Here is a 16,402-nt window from a genome sequence, read left to right on the forward strand (position 1 = left end):
ACTCTTACCTGGCATCAGAGGGAATTCCAGCAAGCTAGCATCATGGTGTTTACTGAGACATGGCTAACAACGCTAACACTGGACACGGTGGTGACTGTGGACGGATTTAAGCTGATGCAAGCGGACAGGACAAAGGAGAGCGGTAAGGGGAAGGGAGGAGGACTGGCAGTATTTGTGAACAACAGATGGTGTAAATCCACTCACATCACTGTTAAGGAGCAGATCTGTAGCAAGGACATTGAACTGCTAGCCGTTAGCATGAAGCCATTCTACCTGCTGAGGTAGTTCTCGCATGTCATCGTTATTGCTACGTACATGCCCCCCTCTACTAATGGTGATGATGCGTGTGATGTCCTGCACTCTGTGGTGAATAGACTTCTAACCCAGAGTCCTAATGCCCTTCTCCTTATCTCTGGAAACTTTAACCATGCCCCTCCATCATCCACACTATCAACACTCACCCAATATGTCTAGTGTCCCACCAGAGACAACAGAACGTTGGACTTACTGTATGCCAACTCCAAGGATGCATACACTTGAATTGCATTGTCCCCCCCAGGAAGATCTGACCACAACCTGGTTCATCTCCTAGCTGTGTACAAACCCTGTGTATGCAGGCAACCAGCTGTCTACCGCACAGTGAGGACATGGACTGATGAGACCGAGGAGGCTCTGAAGGACTGTTTTGACACTACAGTGTTGGAGGAACTGTGTAGTCCACATGGGGACTACACAGTCTGTTATACAATCTGTCTAATAGATTGTATAACGGACTATATCGACTTCTGAATGGAGAACACCGTACCCACCAGGAAAGTACGTTGCTTCTCCAACGATAAACCATGGATTACTCCTGAGACAAAGGCTCTCCTGAAGGAGAAGAAAAGGGCCTTTAAATCAGGCAACAAAGAGGGGCTGAGGGCTGTACAGAAGGAGCTGAGACGCAACATCAGACAGGGAAAGACGAGCTACAAGAGGAAGTTGGAGGAGAAGCTGTAGCAGAACAACGTTAGCGGGGTGTGGCAAGAGCTGAAAACTATTCACTGAATACAATGAGCCCAGCACTCAGGCTGAGGGGGACCAAACGTGGGTTAACTACCTGAATCTGTTTTTCAATAGATTTGACCAGTTGTCCACCCCCACCCTGTGTCCTCCACTGCTGCATTCAACGTCCCCTACCCCTATTGTGCTTCATCCCGACACCCCTGACGACTCAGCTCGCAGCCCCCTCCCCTCACCAACCCCCACACTGCCACTCACAAAAGCCCAGGTGAGAGAGCAGCTTAGCAGAACAAAGGCAAGGAAGGCGTCAGGCCCAGATGGCATCAGTCCCAGGCTCCTCAGGACATGTGCAGATGAACTGTGCAGTGTTATGCTGCACATGTTCAGTCTGAGCCTGAAAATGGGGAAGGTGCCACAGCTGTGGAAGACATCTTGCGTGGTCCCGGTTCCAAGGACATCCCAGCCAACTGACTTCAAGGACTATAGACCGGTGGCGCTGACCTCTCATCTGATGAAAACGATGGAGAGGCTGGTGCTCACACATCTTCATCCCATGGTCAGCCAGTCAATGGACCCGCTGCAGTTCCCCTACCAGCCCGGTTTCGGAGTTGAGGATGCTGTCATCTTCCTCCTGGACAGAGCTCGTTCACACCTGGACCAGACTGGGAGCTCTGTGAGAGTCATGTTTTTCGACTTCTCCAGCGCTTTCAACACCATTCAACCGCTGCTGCTGAGGAACAAGTTGGTGCACATGGGCGTGGACCAGCAGCTGTCTGCATGGATGCTGGACTACCTCTCAAACCGACTGCAGTATGTGAGGTCCCCCCACTGTGAGTCTGACATGATTGTCTTTAACACAGGAGCACTGCAGGGAACAGTTCTGGCTCCGTTCCTGTTCACTGTCTACACCACAGACTTCATGTCAACTCAGCATCTTGTCACCTGCAGAAGTTCTTGGATGACTCTGCCGTTGTCTGACTAATCAGGGATGACAATGACAGAGAGTATAGAGAACTGATTCAGAGCTTTGTGGACTGGTGCCAACGGAACTACCTCCAGATTAAGGCAGGGAAAACCAAGGAGCTGGTGGTAGATTTTCGCAGGCACACTCACTCGACATTAGCACCGGTGAACATCCAAGGACGGGACATTGAGAGAGTGGATTAGTACAAGTACTTGGGTGTTCACCTCAACAATAAACTGGACTGGTCACACAATACAGAAGCACTGTACGAAAAAAGACAGAGCAGACTATATCTGTTGAGAAGACTGAGGTCTTTTGGAGTGCAGGGATCACTCCTAAAGACTTTTTATGACTCTGTGGTGGCATCAGCCATTTTTTATGGAGCGATCTGCTGGTGCAGCGGCATCTCGGCAGCAGACAGGAAGCGGCTGGAGAAGCTGGTGAAGCTGGTGAAGCTGGTTCTGGGGCTGCCTTTGGACTCAATGCAGGAAGTGGGAGAGAGGAGGATGGTACCTAAACTATCATCCATGATGGAGAGCGACGCCCACCTCTGTGTCCTCACTGTGCAGCTCCTTTAGCGTCAGACTCAGACATCCTAAGTGTCTAAAGGAGCGACACCGCAGGTCGTTTCTACCTGCTGCCGTTAGACTGTACAACCTTAGCTGCTCCCAGTGAACCACGTCAAACAACATCATCGGCTCTGTCATATTTCTTTTACCCTGTGCAATAACCAATCTAAGGTCATCCTGTGCAATTCTTTTGGAAATGTATGTGTGTATATTGTGAATACATGTGTGTATATTGACTCCATAGTTTTTCTTCTTTCTTTATATATCGCTCTCTGTACCTGTACTGCACTGCAACAAGGAAATTTCCCCATCGTGGGACTAATAAAAGAAAATCTTATCTTATATCTTATTTCTATCCAACCTTGATTAAATTGGTGTTGGGGGTAGTTATTACCCAAAAGTTATGGAAATTTGTCTCTTGGAATTGCACGGAGTCTCATGCCAAACTAAAAAATTGGGAAATGCCAACTAGAGGAATGTGAAATGCCAACTAAAGGAATGTCAAATGCAAAGTTAAAGGAATGTAAAATTCTAACTTAAGGAATGTGAATGCTAACTTAAAGGAAAGTGAATGTAAAAGAATGTGAAAGCAACAAAGTATGTGAAAGCAAAACTAAAAGATGTGAAAATAAATATTATTACTACTGTCATGATCTCGCGAGAGTAACAGACCCAAATGCTGGAACCCAGAAAGAGACTCGACAAACAGCGAGCTAAGTTGGAAAGTAATTTTTTCACAGCTGAGACTGGATTTATGAATGGTGTTACAGGCACAGCCCTCTGCTTTGCTCTCATCTTGTTGCTTGTCACTTCAGTTGATTTCCTGATGATGTTCACCTGGGACTGCAGATTCCTCAGCTGTGACTGGCCGCCTGCTGGTCATGTGGTGCTCCTCTACCAGGAAGCCGGAGCCTATTAAAGCACACCTGGGAGCTGAGTCTGATAGAGAGTCTGGTGAACTGTTCATGGCTGATTCTCACCATGATCCTGACTCTCTTTGGCAAACAGACTGCTGCCAGTTCTGACTAAGCTGTTTTCCTCAGGTACGTGGTGGGAGGTTGTGATCAGGCAAGTCTGGGGCCCCATACACTTTCACATGCAGGCTGAACTTTGTTAGACACACTTTTGATCTATAGGTTTAGGTGCGGAGTTAGGCCTGGTTTTGTTATATTATGTTTGTTTATTTGGCACGACCCAAACGTCACGACCTCCCCCACAGGTAATGGTTTGCAGCAGCCTGAGTCTTTCTTTACTATAAACTATATATATATATATATATATATATATATATATATATATATATATATATATATAAACACATCATCCTTGACTTCTTGTCTTATTTCATGGTTGTGCTGTTGCGCCCTCCCTAGGGACGTAACAAGTGGGGGCTCGTCCGGGATCACGCAACCATTGAGTAAGCAAGTGTTTTTTTTTTTCTTTTCTTTTCTTTTCTTTTTTTTTCTTTTCTTTTCTTTCTTTCTTTTTTCTTTTTTTTTGTTATGGTTTGCGTGTTCTAGTAGATTCGATAATGAGCTTCAATCTGCAGGCTTTCCTTGATAGTCCGAGGATCGAAAACCTTGAGTCTTGTCGTAAGACTGACTTATTATGCGTTATGCTGCTCATTTCGATATACCAGTGTCTAAACATGCCATTAAGAGAGAGCTCAGAGCTGCGCTCATAGAGCATTTAGTGGAGTTAAAGGTCCTTGTCCCCGGTGTCCCGTCTGTCTCTTAAGATAAACCTGCCAGTGTGGCTGTAGCGAGCAACGACGTGGGTGATGTCACTTCTCCAGGGAAGGTCGGGGGGGCAGCGGTCCCTCCTGCAACTTTACCACCTTTTGATCCTTTGTCTCCCGAATTAGGGAGTTCTAGGATGCTAGGCTTAAGCTTCGGCTCACACGGCTACGTCTGGAAGCAGAGGGGAGGGAGGGGAACAGAGAGCGACGGGCAGAGTATGAGCTCCGCCTGCAGGTTCGCAGGATGGAGATTGAGGCGGACAAGGAAGTCCGGCTGAAGCAGCTGGAGGTTGAGGCTTTGCAACACTCGGCAGCACAGTCGTCGATGCCGGTAGTGGCAGACACAGCTACTGCTTTAGCGGTTTCTGATGGGAAAAGATGGTTTGATGTGAGCAGAAACATAGTGATGGTACCTACGTTTCGTGAGTCTGAGGTGGATTCCTACTTCAAAGCTTTTGAACGAGTAGCAATAGCTCTTGACTCTTTTCACCACTTTAAGGTGCACTTAAAAGTCATAAATTTTCTTCCGCCAGCAGGGGGCGCCCTATGAGCTGGTGCGTAATGTATGTGTAGTTGTTGGTCGTAGAAGAAGATGGAGTGAGGAATGGAGAGAGACGTAAAGGCCAAGTGGAACTTAACTGCAGTGCAACTATCGACATTTTAAAACCTTTTAAGATACCTCATAACCCTCCACCATTTCAGTACAGGAGGAGTAAGTAGAAAAGCAGCTTGCCCACTGCTTTAAGCTGCTGTTTTCTCTAGCGCATAGGAGGAGAAATGCAGAGACAGACTGTGTTTGTGTATGTATGTGCTGAAAGGAGCAGGTTTTTGTAGCGCATATGAAGAAAGGAGAAGTGTGGCACAAGTCTGTGTGTCTGTGTGTGTGTGTGTATGTGCTGAAAGAAGCAGCGTTTTCTAGCGCATATAGAAAGGAGGAAAGGAGACGTGGGCACACCAGGGTCTGTGTGTGTGTGTTTAGTGCTTGTGTAGAAAGGAGGAAGGGAGACAAGAGCGCGCAAGTGAGCGACTATTCAGTCTGTGTTCAGTGAGGGAGAACAGTAACAAAAAATATGTTTCCTCTAAAAAAAAACAGAGACTTGATTTTTTTATTAACTAACTCTAGAAGCGCTAAGGGTCTGAATGGGGCGTTAACATGCCCACGCCTTAACACCCGGTGACGGAAAAATCCGCTGTGACTGAGACCGTGCCCTACCATCCGGTGCGCCCTATGGTCGTGAAAATCCGGTACATGTGATGCAAACAAAAGGACGTCCAATCACAAGTTTGCTTCCATCAAGTCAGGTCAGTTCCAATTGGCTGAAGGTGAACCACAGTGAGGGATTTGTGTTGTGTTCACGAAACATATAATAAACCTTTTTTGCATAGCACTACAAGCAATACGTGAATAAATTATTATGACACACTTTTACTAACCACAAAGTCTAACGACTTAAAATACAGTGATCCCTCGCTATAACGCGGTTTACTTTTCACGGTTTCGCTACTTCACGGATTTGCATCGTGCATTGTGTTCTGCATTCTGATTGGCTAAAAAGTCACTCCACTTCTTACCTGTGCGTCAATAACGTTGCAGTTTAATATGTACACGTACGTAAATCAGCTTGCCAAATTACAACAGATACGTGCAAATCATCTTGCAATTTCGAGTTTCTCTATAACCTCATGGAAAAAAGAGCGACACCAACTGTCAATCACTGTGTTCTTCTCCCGAACAAACACACACCTGCGCTGCGGGCTTCAAAGGGAGAAAACACTGCAAAGCAAAGTCAGGATGCAGTGGCTCAAGAGCAGTGAAATACACCGGAGTCACTATTTGTCTGACCTTACTTTGTATTTTTTTTAAAAATCATTTTAATTTTTCTCCCGTTTAATCCAATTACTCTCGGGTCGCGGTGGGCGGGGCTAATCTCCGCGATTTGAAGCCTGATTAGTTATTATTTGACAGTACAGTACAGAAGATATTTGTTGAAAAACCTTTTCTAAAGTACTTTTATTTGTGAAACAAATGTCTGAGCCTGTAAAACGGTTTGTTCTTTCTTTTCAATGTATAATAGAGTATTTAATAGTATAATAATTGTTAAAAAAAAAGGTTTCTACTTCACGGATTTTGCCTTCCACGGGTTCTTTTTGGAACGTAACCCCCGCGAAAAACAAGGGTTTACTGTATACATATATGTAAAAGAATTTAACTGTGTTGTATCGCCACAAAGTTCATCTTTTATGCAGCCATAAGTGGGCCATGCATGGAGACACGTATTGAATCCAGCGAGAGGGACAGATACACAACCCTAAGAAAAACAAATACACTTAACAAAACTGTACTGGACTTTTAACTTTATCTGGACAGAGAGTAGTAGAGAAACATGACAGACTGAGACGTGGGTGTTTTTATCGAGTCCTTAAGAATAAACAAACATCTAGTTTAGGCTAAAATAGTTTTTAGTGTTGTGATTGCTTATTGGTAGCTGATTAGCAACTTCTGATTAGAGAGTTGAGGGCATGGGTCCACCCCAAAGAGGGGCTTTTCTGCAATGTTAGAACACAAACTTAAACCGTTTCGGTGTCATCAGCCTCAACAAAACATCCATCAATAAGGCGGTGCCCACCCGAAGACCTCAGTGACCTGCTTGGACCCCTGCAACAGCTGGGCATTGTTTTCCAGTGTTGAGCACAAATGTTAGGTAGAATAAAAAATTCTAAGACATAGTTTTATCGGATTTTCACCTTTGGCTTACCTTCCCCAGCACATTTTCTATGTCATAAAAGAAACTTTCTTGAAACAGCATTTTGTAAGATTTGAAAAAGGAAATGCTTAGAAAGACAGTTTTGATTTTGATTTTATTTAATCATGTCCTCCAACATCAGCAAAATGACATAAGAACATGTTAAAAACACCAAAAACACAATTTTCTTCAGAGAGGGTGTGGCCTGAGGTCCTTTTTTGTAAAGCAATGGGTCAAAATATGGATTTAAGTTTTTGCTAGACTACTGCTTAAATGGTTGTCCATTATTTCTTTATTTGTATAGTGTATTTATTGTTAGCACATGAATGTATTTTCTAACGCCAATACAAAAAACAATCTGTTAAAATGCATACATATATGAAGATTCCCAAAGCGTGAGCTTAAGGATAAAAACTGGTCTGCAACCTGCACCTCTACAAGCTTTAGTTTTCGTAGGTTGGTAGAGGTTGGTATCTGACTTTGGACATTTTGGTCTTGAAGACGACCACGCTGCAGATCATTCCCAAAGTAGCAAGAAGACATCCGGCAATAAAGACCAGGTTCAGGTTCAGGTTGATCGCTGGAAATAAGGAAGGCCCAATGCTGTTTCAGTTTTGCCCACAGATTCAGAAACCTCTTCTGGACTGCCGTACATACCTGACGCACTGTTGTCTGAGTGCAGGCGCAAAGGACCCTGGGAAATGAAGTGAGGTCTGCTCTGGACGGTGGCCTCTCTCTTGAGGATGTGATGATGATTGTTGGAACTGGAGGAGTTCATGCATCCCTGAGAGCACCTGGTGTTGGGGTTCCCTGCTTCACACACCATCACTGAGCAGCTGATGTACACCTGAACACAACATCACACTGTGTCACTCTTCCTTTCCTGCTGTGGACCAGTGGACCAGTGGACCAGGAACACAAATGTGGTCAAATCCTCCTCAAATGTCTGCCACAGAACCACATTCATTCAAGCTCCTATCACAGGGTTAAACTTTCTAAAGTCAGAGCGGCGGTTTTACAGACCTTTGTCACAGAAAAAGGAGAACGGTGGCGGCTACACCGAGACATAAGAACACAAACCTGATCATGCAAACCAATGAACTTGAAGGCATCCACGCTGAACCGGAACTGTTTCTGGTTGGAGGGGGCGTAAATCTGAACAGTTGGATCCACTGTGCACCTTCAGGATGATACAGAGATGTTAGTCTTTTTGTCTGGGAATGGCAAGATACCACACAAAGTACAATCTAAAAAAAACTCTTCTTCTTGACTCTGAATGACCCAAGAGGTGAGCCACGGATAACAGAATATGACCTGTGGTTGGAAAATAGATGGATTTTCTCTGTGCTATGTTCTCATGCCTACCCATTGTCAATGATGGTGTAGGTGGAGTGGTAGTTGGGGTTGTCATAGGGTGAGGCTCTGCAGGACTCCACAAACATCTCAGTGTTGTTGGGTGAAGAGGAGGCTTCAATCTCCATGTAGATCTTGCTTCCTAGCTCATACTCCAGAGGGTAGGAGTTCGGGTCAATCATGGCTTGGTACTGGCTGTCTGGGTAGAACTCAAACTGGTAGGTGAAGGTGCCGAAGCCTCTCTCCCACACGGTGACGTTCTTCCTGTGAGCTGTGAAACCCACAGTCATGTTGCTTTTCTTGGCGTACTGGCAGTAGAAGCTGATCTCCATGAGGTGCTTCCTGGTGATCAGCTGACTGGGGTCGTCCACTGTGGTGATCTCATTCTTGAAGAAGAGGTTCTCGTCATCCTCCTCGATCTGAGTGCCACAGGCGTTGAGGGGGAAGTCGGCGATGACGTGAGAGCTGTTGGAGTGAGTGGTCAGGCTGCAGACAGTGTTGGTGGGGTCACTCAGCTCCAGATGGTCTTCAGAAAGTCCAGTGAGGGAATCTTTGGGGATCTCCACCCTCATGGAGGACTCACCACAGACCACGTTGGCTTTGACTGGAGGGAGAAACCATTCATTAAAAAACACCTTCATCTCCACAGATCTACAAAATGACATACCGTATTTTCCGGACTATAAGTCGCCCTTTTTTTCATAGTTTGGCAAGGGGTGCGACTTATACTCCGCAGCGACTTATATTAGAAATAAATTGAAATAAATACATTGTTAACCCTCTTGTTATGTTCATTTGTGAGGAACAGAGATGATGTTCCTGGGTCAATTTGATGTATGAGGTATGTTAAGTGTTAAGAGTATGTTAAGTGACTCAGAGAATCAGCAAACTTTTTTTACAGTAAGATCTTGAAGGCTAAGAACATAATATTCTATTTTCCAATGATTTCATAGATTCAGAAATGCAATAAAAATGATAACTGTTTCTACAAATACAGGATGAAAACAGAGTATTAGTTGGCCAATGATGCTTCATGAAAGGAATAAATAAATAAGTATGACAAAGAATTACTGTGAAATTATTAGATAAACAGTCTGCTATGATTGTGTCATATAAGGTTGTGAAAGTTAAAATGCGACTTATAGTCCAGTGCGACTTATCTGTGTTTTTTTCTACTTTATAATGCATTTTTGGGCTGGTGCGACTTATACTCCGGTGCGACTTATAGTCCGGAAAATACGGTACATTTATAGAATAGAGGAAAGTTGCATTTTGGCTGCTATTTTCTTTTAAATGAGCCATTTCTGAGGGGATTCATTTTGAAGACCCACTGCAAAAGTAGTTTTATTCAGGTGTGTTACAAGTATACTTAGGCCAAATCTGAATTCATCCCTTACCCCTACGGCTTCTCCCTACCCCTCCAATTGTAGGGGCATTTGGAAGGGTAGAGTTGTTCCAAATTGATTTTTTAAAGCTCACCCTTAAAAAGGGCATCCCTCTGCTGCAAGGGTGTTCTGCGCCGCACTGCGCAACAGAGGAGTAGTGCTTTTCTTCAAGTGGGTGTGCGCTGATGCACAGAAGTTACATCTAAATGCAAGTAATGACTTTCTTTCAGCATGACCTTTCTAAAGGTAAAAAAGCCGATGTTATGCATTTCTAGAGCTTGCAGCTCCGCACCAACGTAGCTGACCTGCGACTACTGAAGACGTCATAGAGTGGGACTAACGTTTGAATTTGAAGATCCAATTTTTCTATAACTAGGGAGAAGCCATAAAGGTAGGGGGAAAAATTCTGATTTGGCTTTAGTCTGTACTAAAAGTGAGGCAGTATGCTTTAATAACTGATTTATTAATAACTGATATATTTGAGTAGTTGTAAATGAGTTCAATATTTGGCGCTTTGCCTTTGTGCCATTGTCAGGTTTTCTTTTTATAATAGAAGATTGTAGACTCACTTTGCTCCTTTCCAACGTCCACAAGAACACACCTCATCTCAGTCTGATAGACACCAGACCTAAAAAATATTTATAAGACTTTTGCATCCAGGAGAAAATGTGTGTTCATGTATGTCTAGATATAAATAAAAAACTATTTTGGAAAAAAAAAAAAAAGAGCAGTGTTTGTTACGTATAATGGGAATCTGCTTAATAGGGTCAATAAATAATTCCAATAAATAATTATTTATAATTTTCTTAAGGTTTTAACAACTGAAATGTCACTTACTGTGAGACGGGTGTAGCATGAACATGATTATAGGAGGCAGTCTGAAAGCTGCTAATAGCTGACCTGTAAAAAAATGAAGAAAAAGGGATTGTTGATGATTGTTTCTTCCTCCTAACTATCTTTTTGCTAAATGAAACAAACTCTAGGCTCACCCAGTTGCTGATTCCACAGCAAAGCAGATTGGGTAATGCTCTCCCAGGTCATCTGCCATGGGTGTCCACCGGATGACAAACTCATTGTGTGTGCTCCTGTGCATGCTAATGTTTGAAGGTCCACTCATGATGAGGTCTTGCATTCTGCATGAAAACCAAAGACAGGATGATTGATGGCATCCTGCAGCCACCAGGCTTCTCTGAGCTCCACCTGACTTACACTGAATGAGTTGCTTCTGCTTTGACTTTAATCTCCACCTCTTTGTTGACCTCTGCCTTAATGCGTGCTCCATCTGCAGGGGTTGGATGCACAAACGTTGGAAGGTAGACTCCTTCTTTACAGGAAGGGACCGCTGGATCCACTGCAGTTAGGAAGGAGAGACAAGAACATTCTAAATTTAAGTACCGCTTGATAAAATCAACAATGCTTCTTGGAGTTCACTGATAAAAAAAAGGAAAAGTATTCGTCTGAACTAAATGTAATCTGACTCTGTTAAATCCTAAAAGAACCAGTGGAAAATGTAAATATTACACCTAAGATAACACTGTCTCTTTGTTCTTCAGTGCTTAGGCTGTGATGTCATACGATCGGAACAGAAAACCTTTGGTGTGGTTTTGCACAACATGTAAAAGTTTATATTTCATTGTGTATGTTCACTGTGTTTGTTAAAACAGTAGCAAGGTAAAAAGCATTGCTGGATCAAAAGATGGTGGTTTTTATAACTTGAATTAAAAATCTAGAAAATCTGACAACAAACACAAATATCCTTACCAAGTAAAGAAAACTGGAGGGGCAATTTACTGAGAGGTGGAGTGTTGGTGTACGGAGGATGTCCTGCGGTAGTTGTGCTTTGTCTTGTAGTGGATCTTGTAGTTTGTGTTGTTGTTGGTGATGTTGTTGTTGGAGTTGTTGTTTTCGTTGGTGATGTTGTTGTTGGTCTTGTTGTCGTTGGTGATGTTGTTGTTTGTGTTGTTGATGTCGTTGGTGATATTGTTGTTGGTCTTGTTGTTGTTGTCGTTGGTGATATTGTTGTTGGTCTTGTTGTTGTTGTCGTTGGTGATGTTGTTGTCGTTGGTGATATTGTCGTTGGTCTTGTTGTTGGTGATGTTGTTGTTGTCGTTGGTAATGTTGTTGTTTGTGTTGTTGTTGTTGTTGGTGGTGTGGTTGATGTTGGCCACATCCAACGGCTTGCTGCTGATGTTGGGGATGGTGGTAGTGTGATTGGCTCTGATTGGTTTTGAGGGGATGGTGTAGAACTCTCCACAAACACACTCCTCTTCCTTCTGGCCAGCAGTGGATGCTTGTGGGCCTTTGATCCGTCTGAGTAAAACAGATCAATATGCTGTCTGGAATAATCTTCTACCACCATCTCAAAGCCATAGACTCTTGGGTCAGCACTGCCCTGCTGATAGTGCAACGTGCAGGAATCCTGAAGGGGGAAAAGTCCACACAACTGAAGTTGGCAAAGCACGACTTCTTGTGTTTGTGATATTCTTGTACAAAACTGTTTTTGAACCAACCTCATCAAGGTGAAAGCCTGATGGTTGATCACATCCGTCACACTCTCTGTCATTGTATTTTCCATACCGACAGCGGACTCTGTCACCGTCAGGATCAAAGGCCATCAGCTTGTATGACCGCGGGCAGTTTTCAGGAACTCTTGAATGGACACAAAGAAGGACTAGTAGTTCACAACAAAACTGGGTTAAATCAAGGAAAGTAATTACAAATGACCACATACGTTACTGACTACATAGCAGATATGAATCAAATGACTTTCAATTAAGGAATCTTTGAAATCAACTTGTTTGAAAAGTGCTGCTTTCTAAAATACCTTATTAACAATTAACTGGCATTATGATTTGGTCAGTAGAGAATGACCTTACACAGGATTTAGCAGACACTTCTACCAAAACACTCATTGAAGACATTTGGAATTCTGGTGTCTTGCCTAAGAAGACAGATGCATTGTGGGATCTGAAGCCATGAACCATGTGACAGACAGCCTGTTTGTCCCAGTTTAACACAGCCACACAGAAATGAACCTGCCAGCAAGTTCATTGTGTTTTTAAATGAAAAAGAGGGAAAAGGAAAAAACACAACTGAAGTTTACCTCATGAAGGGAAGAATGGCAGTGTCTGGTGAATTGTTTGGTTTTCCGGTGTCAGATCTTCTTCCCAGATCCACCAGAGTATTCAGTCTCCAGTTATTGACACCGTTTCGTGTTGCAACCCAGCAACAGCTCTGATCGCTGGGAAAAAGACAAATTGAACTTCAAGTTCAAGTAAAGCAGCAAATCTGCTGGAGATGAGAATTCATTGAAAACATGCTTACCTCAGTTCAAATGGTTTGTCACTCCCAACAGTTCTTGTTTCCACTGTTTCCGTTTCACACCATTGGCTGTTGTAGATGGGAGCATTGCTACTGCTGTCAATCACAGTTTTTTGCCCTTCGTTGGTGGAGCCACAGTTCCCTCTGGAGCAGGACCAGTAGTGACTAAACTGACATCCATCATAGGTGGCCTTGTTACGAAAGGAAACCTATAGAAGAAGAGTTAGCAACATGAAGGAACTCTTTTATTGCAGCAGGAGAGATGTACTTCACTTCTGTTTTTGAGTTTCTGGTTTAATGAAATATAAAAGAAAACACAAAAGTGAAAAAATAGAACTAACAAAAGTTAATAGAAAACATTTCAAAGGCTAAATACTCAAATAAAGAACAAAATATTTGTATGTTGATAATTTAGGACTTTACTGAATAAAAACTTATCTTTTGTTGCTCTGCATCCTAAATACAAAAACGTTTAAAAAACATTAATAATAATTTCTACCTTTTCTGTCCATATTATATTATAATTAAATTAGATATCAATATTAAAAGGTGAACTGTCTTCATAAAATCCTCTTCTAATACACATGTGTCAAACTCAAGGCCCGGGGGCCAAATGTGGCCCGCCATGTTATTTTATGTGGCCCGCGAGAGCATAAGAGTTTTTAATTTCTTAAGATAAACTGTTTATTTAGTTGATTACATATTATTCATGTTTAGCTGCTGTTGTAATTATTCAGTTTTTGCAGGTCTTCTGTGAGTTTGCTGACAAATTGTTGTCATCAAACCATCAGTTGGATGCAAGGCTGTGTGCTGCCTTTTTTGTAAAATGTTACAAAATGTAACATTGTAAAAATGCTAAAACAAAATGTAAATGTAATACATGATCTTTGCAGCTCAGTTTTATGTTATTTCTCTTTATTCACTTGGACAGTCTGATCCTTCATTAATGGAGTTATGTGGGTTTTAATATGCGGTCAAAATTTAAAAGGATTTATGGTAGAGTAACAAGCAAACATATGTTTTCTGTGCAACTTCAATTGCCACTTTAAACAGTTATAATACATAAATAATGTATTTTTTTACATCAAGGAGTAGTTACATTTTCTTTTCATTACATTTAGCTATATGTATAAGTTATATCTGGCCCTTTGAAGACAGCCACTATGCTGATTCGGCCCTCAGTGAAAATGAGTTTGACACCCCTGTTCTAATAGATCATTCAGAGCACTTGTTTCACCAGAACGGTGTGAATTAAGACGTAGAAATATTATTGTTGGGACAAACTTTCCATTTTTCTTTCTTTCACGGTTGATGGAAATTGAAATATTTAAACCACTGGAAAGAATCAAAGCCCATAAAGCTAACTAAAGAGACTTAAATAGGAGTAATACATAACATGAATTTATTGCTGCAAGCATCACCTTGAAGGATCCATCAGGATTTGTTCCTTTGTAGCTGAAGCTCACGGTTCCCCCAAAGTGATGAGAGGCCGACACCAGCGGGAGCAGCAGCAGCGTCTGAAGCAGGAGCAGCACCATGGAAGTCATGTTGGTGCTCCAAAGTCCACTCTGTGGAGAAGATGCTGCTCACATGCACCTGCAGCATCTTTATACAGCAGTCTGCAGGAGGTGGAGACGCCTACCTCAGTCCAGTGGCATGCACACCGGGCTCCAGAACCGGAAAAAGGCTGCAGAACCGGTTTGAAGGATTCATTTTCAACAAAAAGGAAACAAAATATTTCTCCATCTTGGAAGAAAGAGTGGAGTTTTTTTTCCATTAATCAAAAAGCTCAGAAAGTGGTCCAGACATTAAAGAACAAGTTAAGATTAACACCAGAAATTCTATTTTAATTCTAATTTAACTAAGATACGTTTAATAAAAATGTTCTTGATTTTGACTAAAATAACTTTGTTTTTTAATCTTAGCTTCCAGCCATCAAATTATTTTTACTTTTGTTTCTTCTGCAGTGGTTATTCACCAAGCACTCCCAAAATTCTGCACAGAGGTTGAGTCAGAAGAAAGTAACGTCATCTGACTATAGGATCACTTGTTTCAGGCTAAATATTTGTAAGCATTCTTAAACTTATGTCAGTAAGGAACCCAAATCTTTCTGCAATCCTGCATCATGCAGGAAACAACAGGAGAGAATTAGAATGAGAGAAATCCTTCAGAAGGACCAGCGACAGAAAAAAAAGCCTCTGGATAATCATTAACAAGAAAAAGACGACAAGTTTCTATTGATGATACACAGACACAAAGTTAAGAGGGCAGAGTAGGAAAACGGAACGGTCAGGAAAAAGTAAATGGGGTGAATTGATTTTTCTTTAGTGTGTGTACAGATTGGGTGGATCCGCCGCACCACTGAAGTCAATGTTGCTGCTGCAAAAGCTCAGGCCTTTCCGCCAATAATTATAGTAGTATGTAACTGCAGATGCTCCTCAACCAGCAGCAAGATTTCTGTCCAAAATGTAGAAATACCAGCTTCCTTCCAGCGGCGCTGGATGGGCTGCCCATCTACACCTGGGGCTGGGATCGGCCCTTCCCTGGCTCTGGGGCGGGACAGGACAACCCTCTTGGGGCCCCCGGTCGCTCTGGGTGTCATCCGCTTCGGCTGCGGGGTCTGGGGTGGGGTGGGGGGTCTTGTCGGCCCTGTCCTGTTGGGGGGCATTCTGGGGGAGGGGGGGGGGCGCTATTGGTACGGGGCAGGGGGGCTTGACGGGTTGGGGTCTCCGCTGAGGCCATTGGCGGTTTCCCCGGCCGGTTGGCTGCCTCGGTCCCGTCGAGGCCTGACCAGAGCCCTTTTAGGGCCGGCGTTTGGGGGTGGGTGGGGGGGGGGACGCTTTCTGGCTACTCTCTCTCTGTGTGGGGTGGGTGGTGCTGGGCCTGGGGTGTCGGCGCCTCCGGGGGTGGGGCCCCTGGGCTGGGTGGGCCTGGCCCCCTTGCTGGGGGAGGGCGGGGGACAGCTGTTTGACCACCGGGGGACAGTCTACCAGCTGTCCCCAACTTATATAACCTCATATTAGGGTGAGGGGGTGGGGGGCTTAGCCTGCGATGAGCCTTGGGGGGGGGGGGGGGGGTAACTAGGCGGTGGCCCCCCTCCTATGGTTGCCGTTTGGAGTGTGCCCCCCGTCTTTCGGTTTTATTTGCACCTTAGACATGTAGGGTCCTTGGTAGGGGGGGTGCTTGGACATCACTGCCAGCAAGCAGCAGATGTCCTCCTAGCACCCTACCCACCAATTTTAATCGCACCTTAGACATTTAGGGCCCCTTGGTGGGGAGGGTGAAGGGACGTCACTGTGTGTAATCAGGAGATGTCCCCTTAGTGC

At 43.7% G+C, this 16,402-nt stretch overlaps 1 protein-coding gene across 1 annotated transcript; it reads right to left on the minus strand.

The window, feature by feature from the left end:
* Window positions 1-7,115: 7,115 nt before the first annotated feature.
* On the minus strand, window positions 7,116-14,813 carry LOC111946827 (uncharacterized). Its single transcript, XM_023951574.2, has 14 exons — window positions 14,673-14,813; window positions 14,498-14,593; window positions 13,080-13,285; window positions 12,859-12,996; window positions 12,266-12,404; window positions 11,517-12,174; window positions 10,965-11,106; window positions 10,745-10,888; window positions 10,593-10,655; window positions 10,325-10,383; window positions 8,383-8,974; window positions 8,098-8,197; window positions 7,675-7,864; window positions 7,116-7,597 (listed from the first exon to the last, which is right to left on the minus strand). The coding sequence occupies exons 1-14, from the start codon at window positions 14,679-14,681 to the stop codon at window positions 7,461-7,463; spliced, it is 2,673 nt and encodes an 890-aa protein (XP_023807342.2). The 5' UTR covers window positions 14,682-14,813; the 3' UTR covers window positions 7,116-7,460.
* Window positions 14,814-16,402: the final 1,589 nt, after the last annotated feature.

The sequence above is a fragment of the Oryzias latipes genome, chromosome 3, assembly GCF_053564925.1.
Source record: "Oryzias latipes strain Hd-rR chromosome 3, Olatipes_Hd-rR_3.1".
NCBI lineage: Eukaryota > Metazoa > Chordata > Actinopteri > Beloniformes > Adrianichthyidae > Oryzias > Oryzias latipes.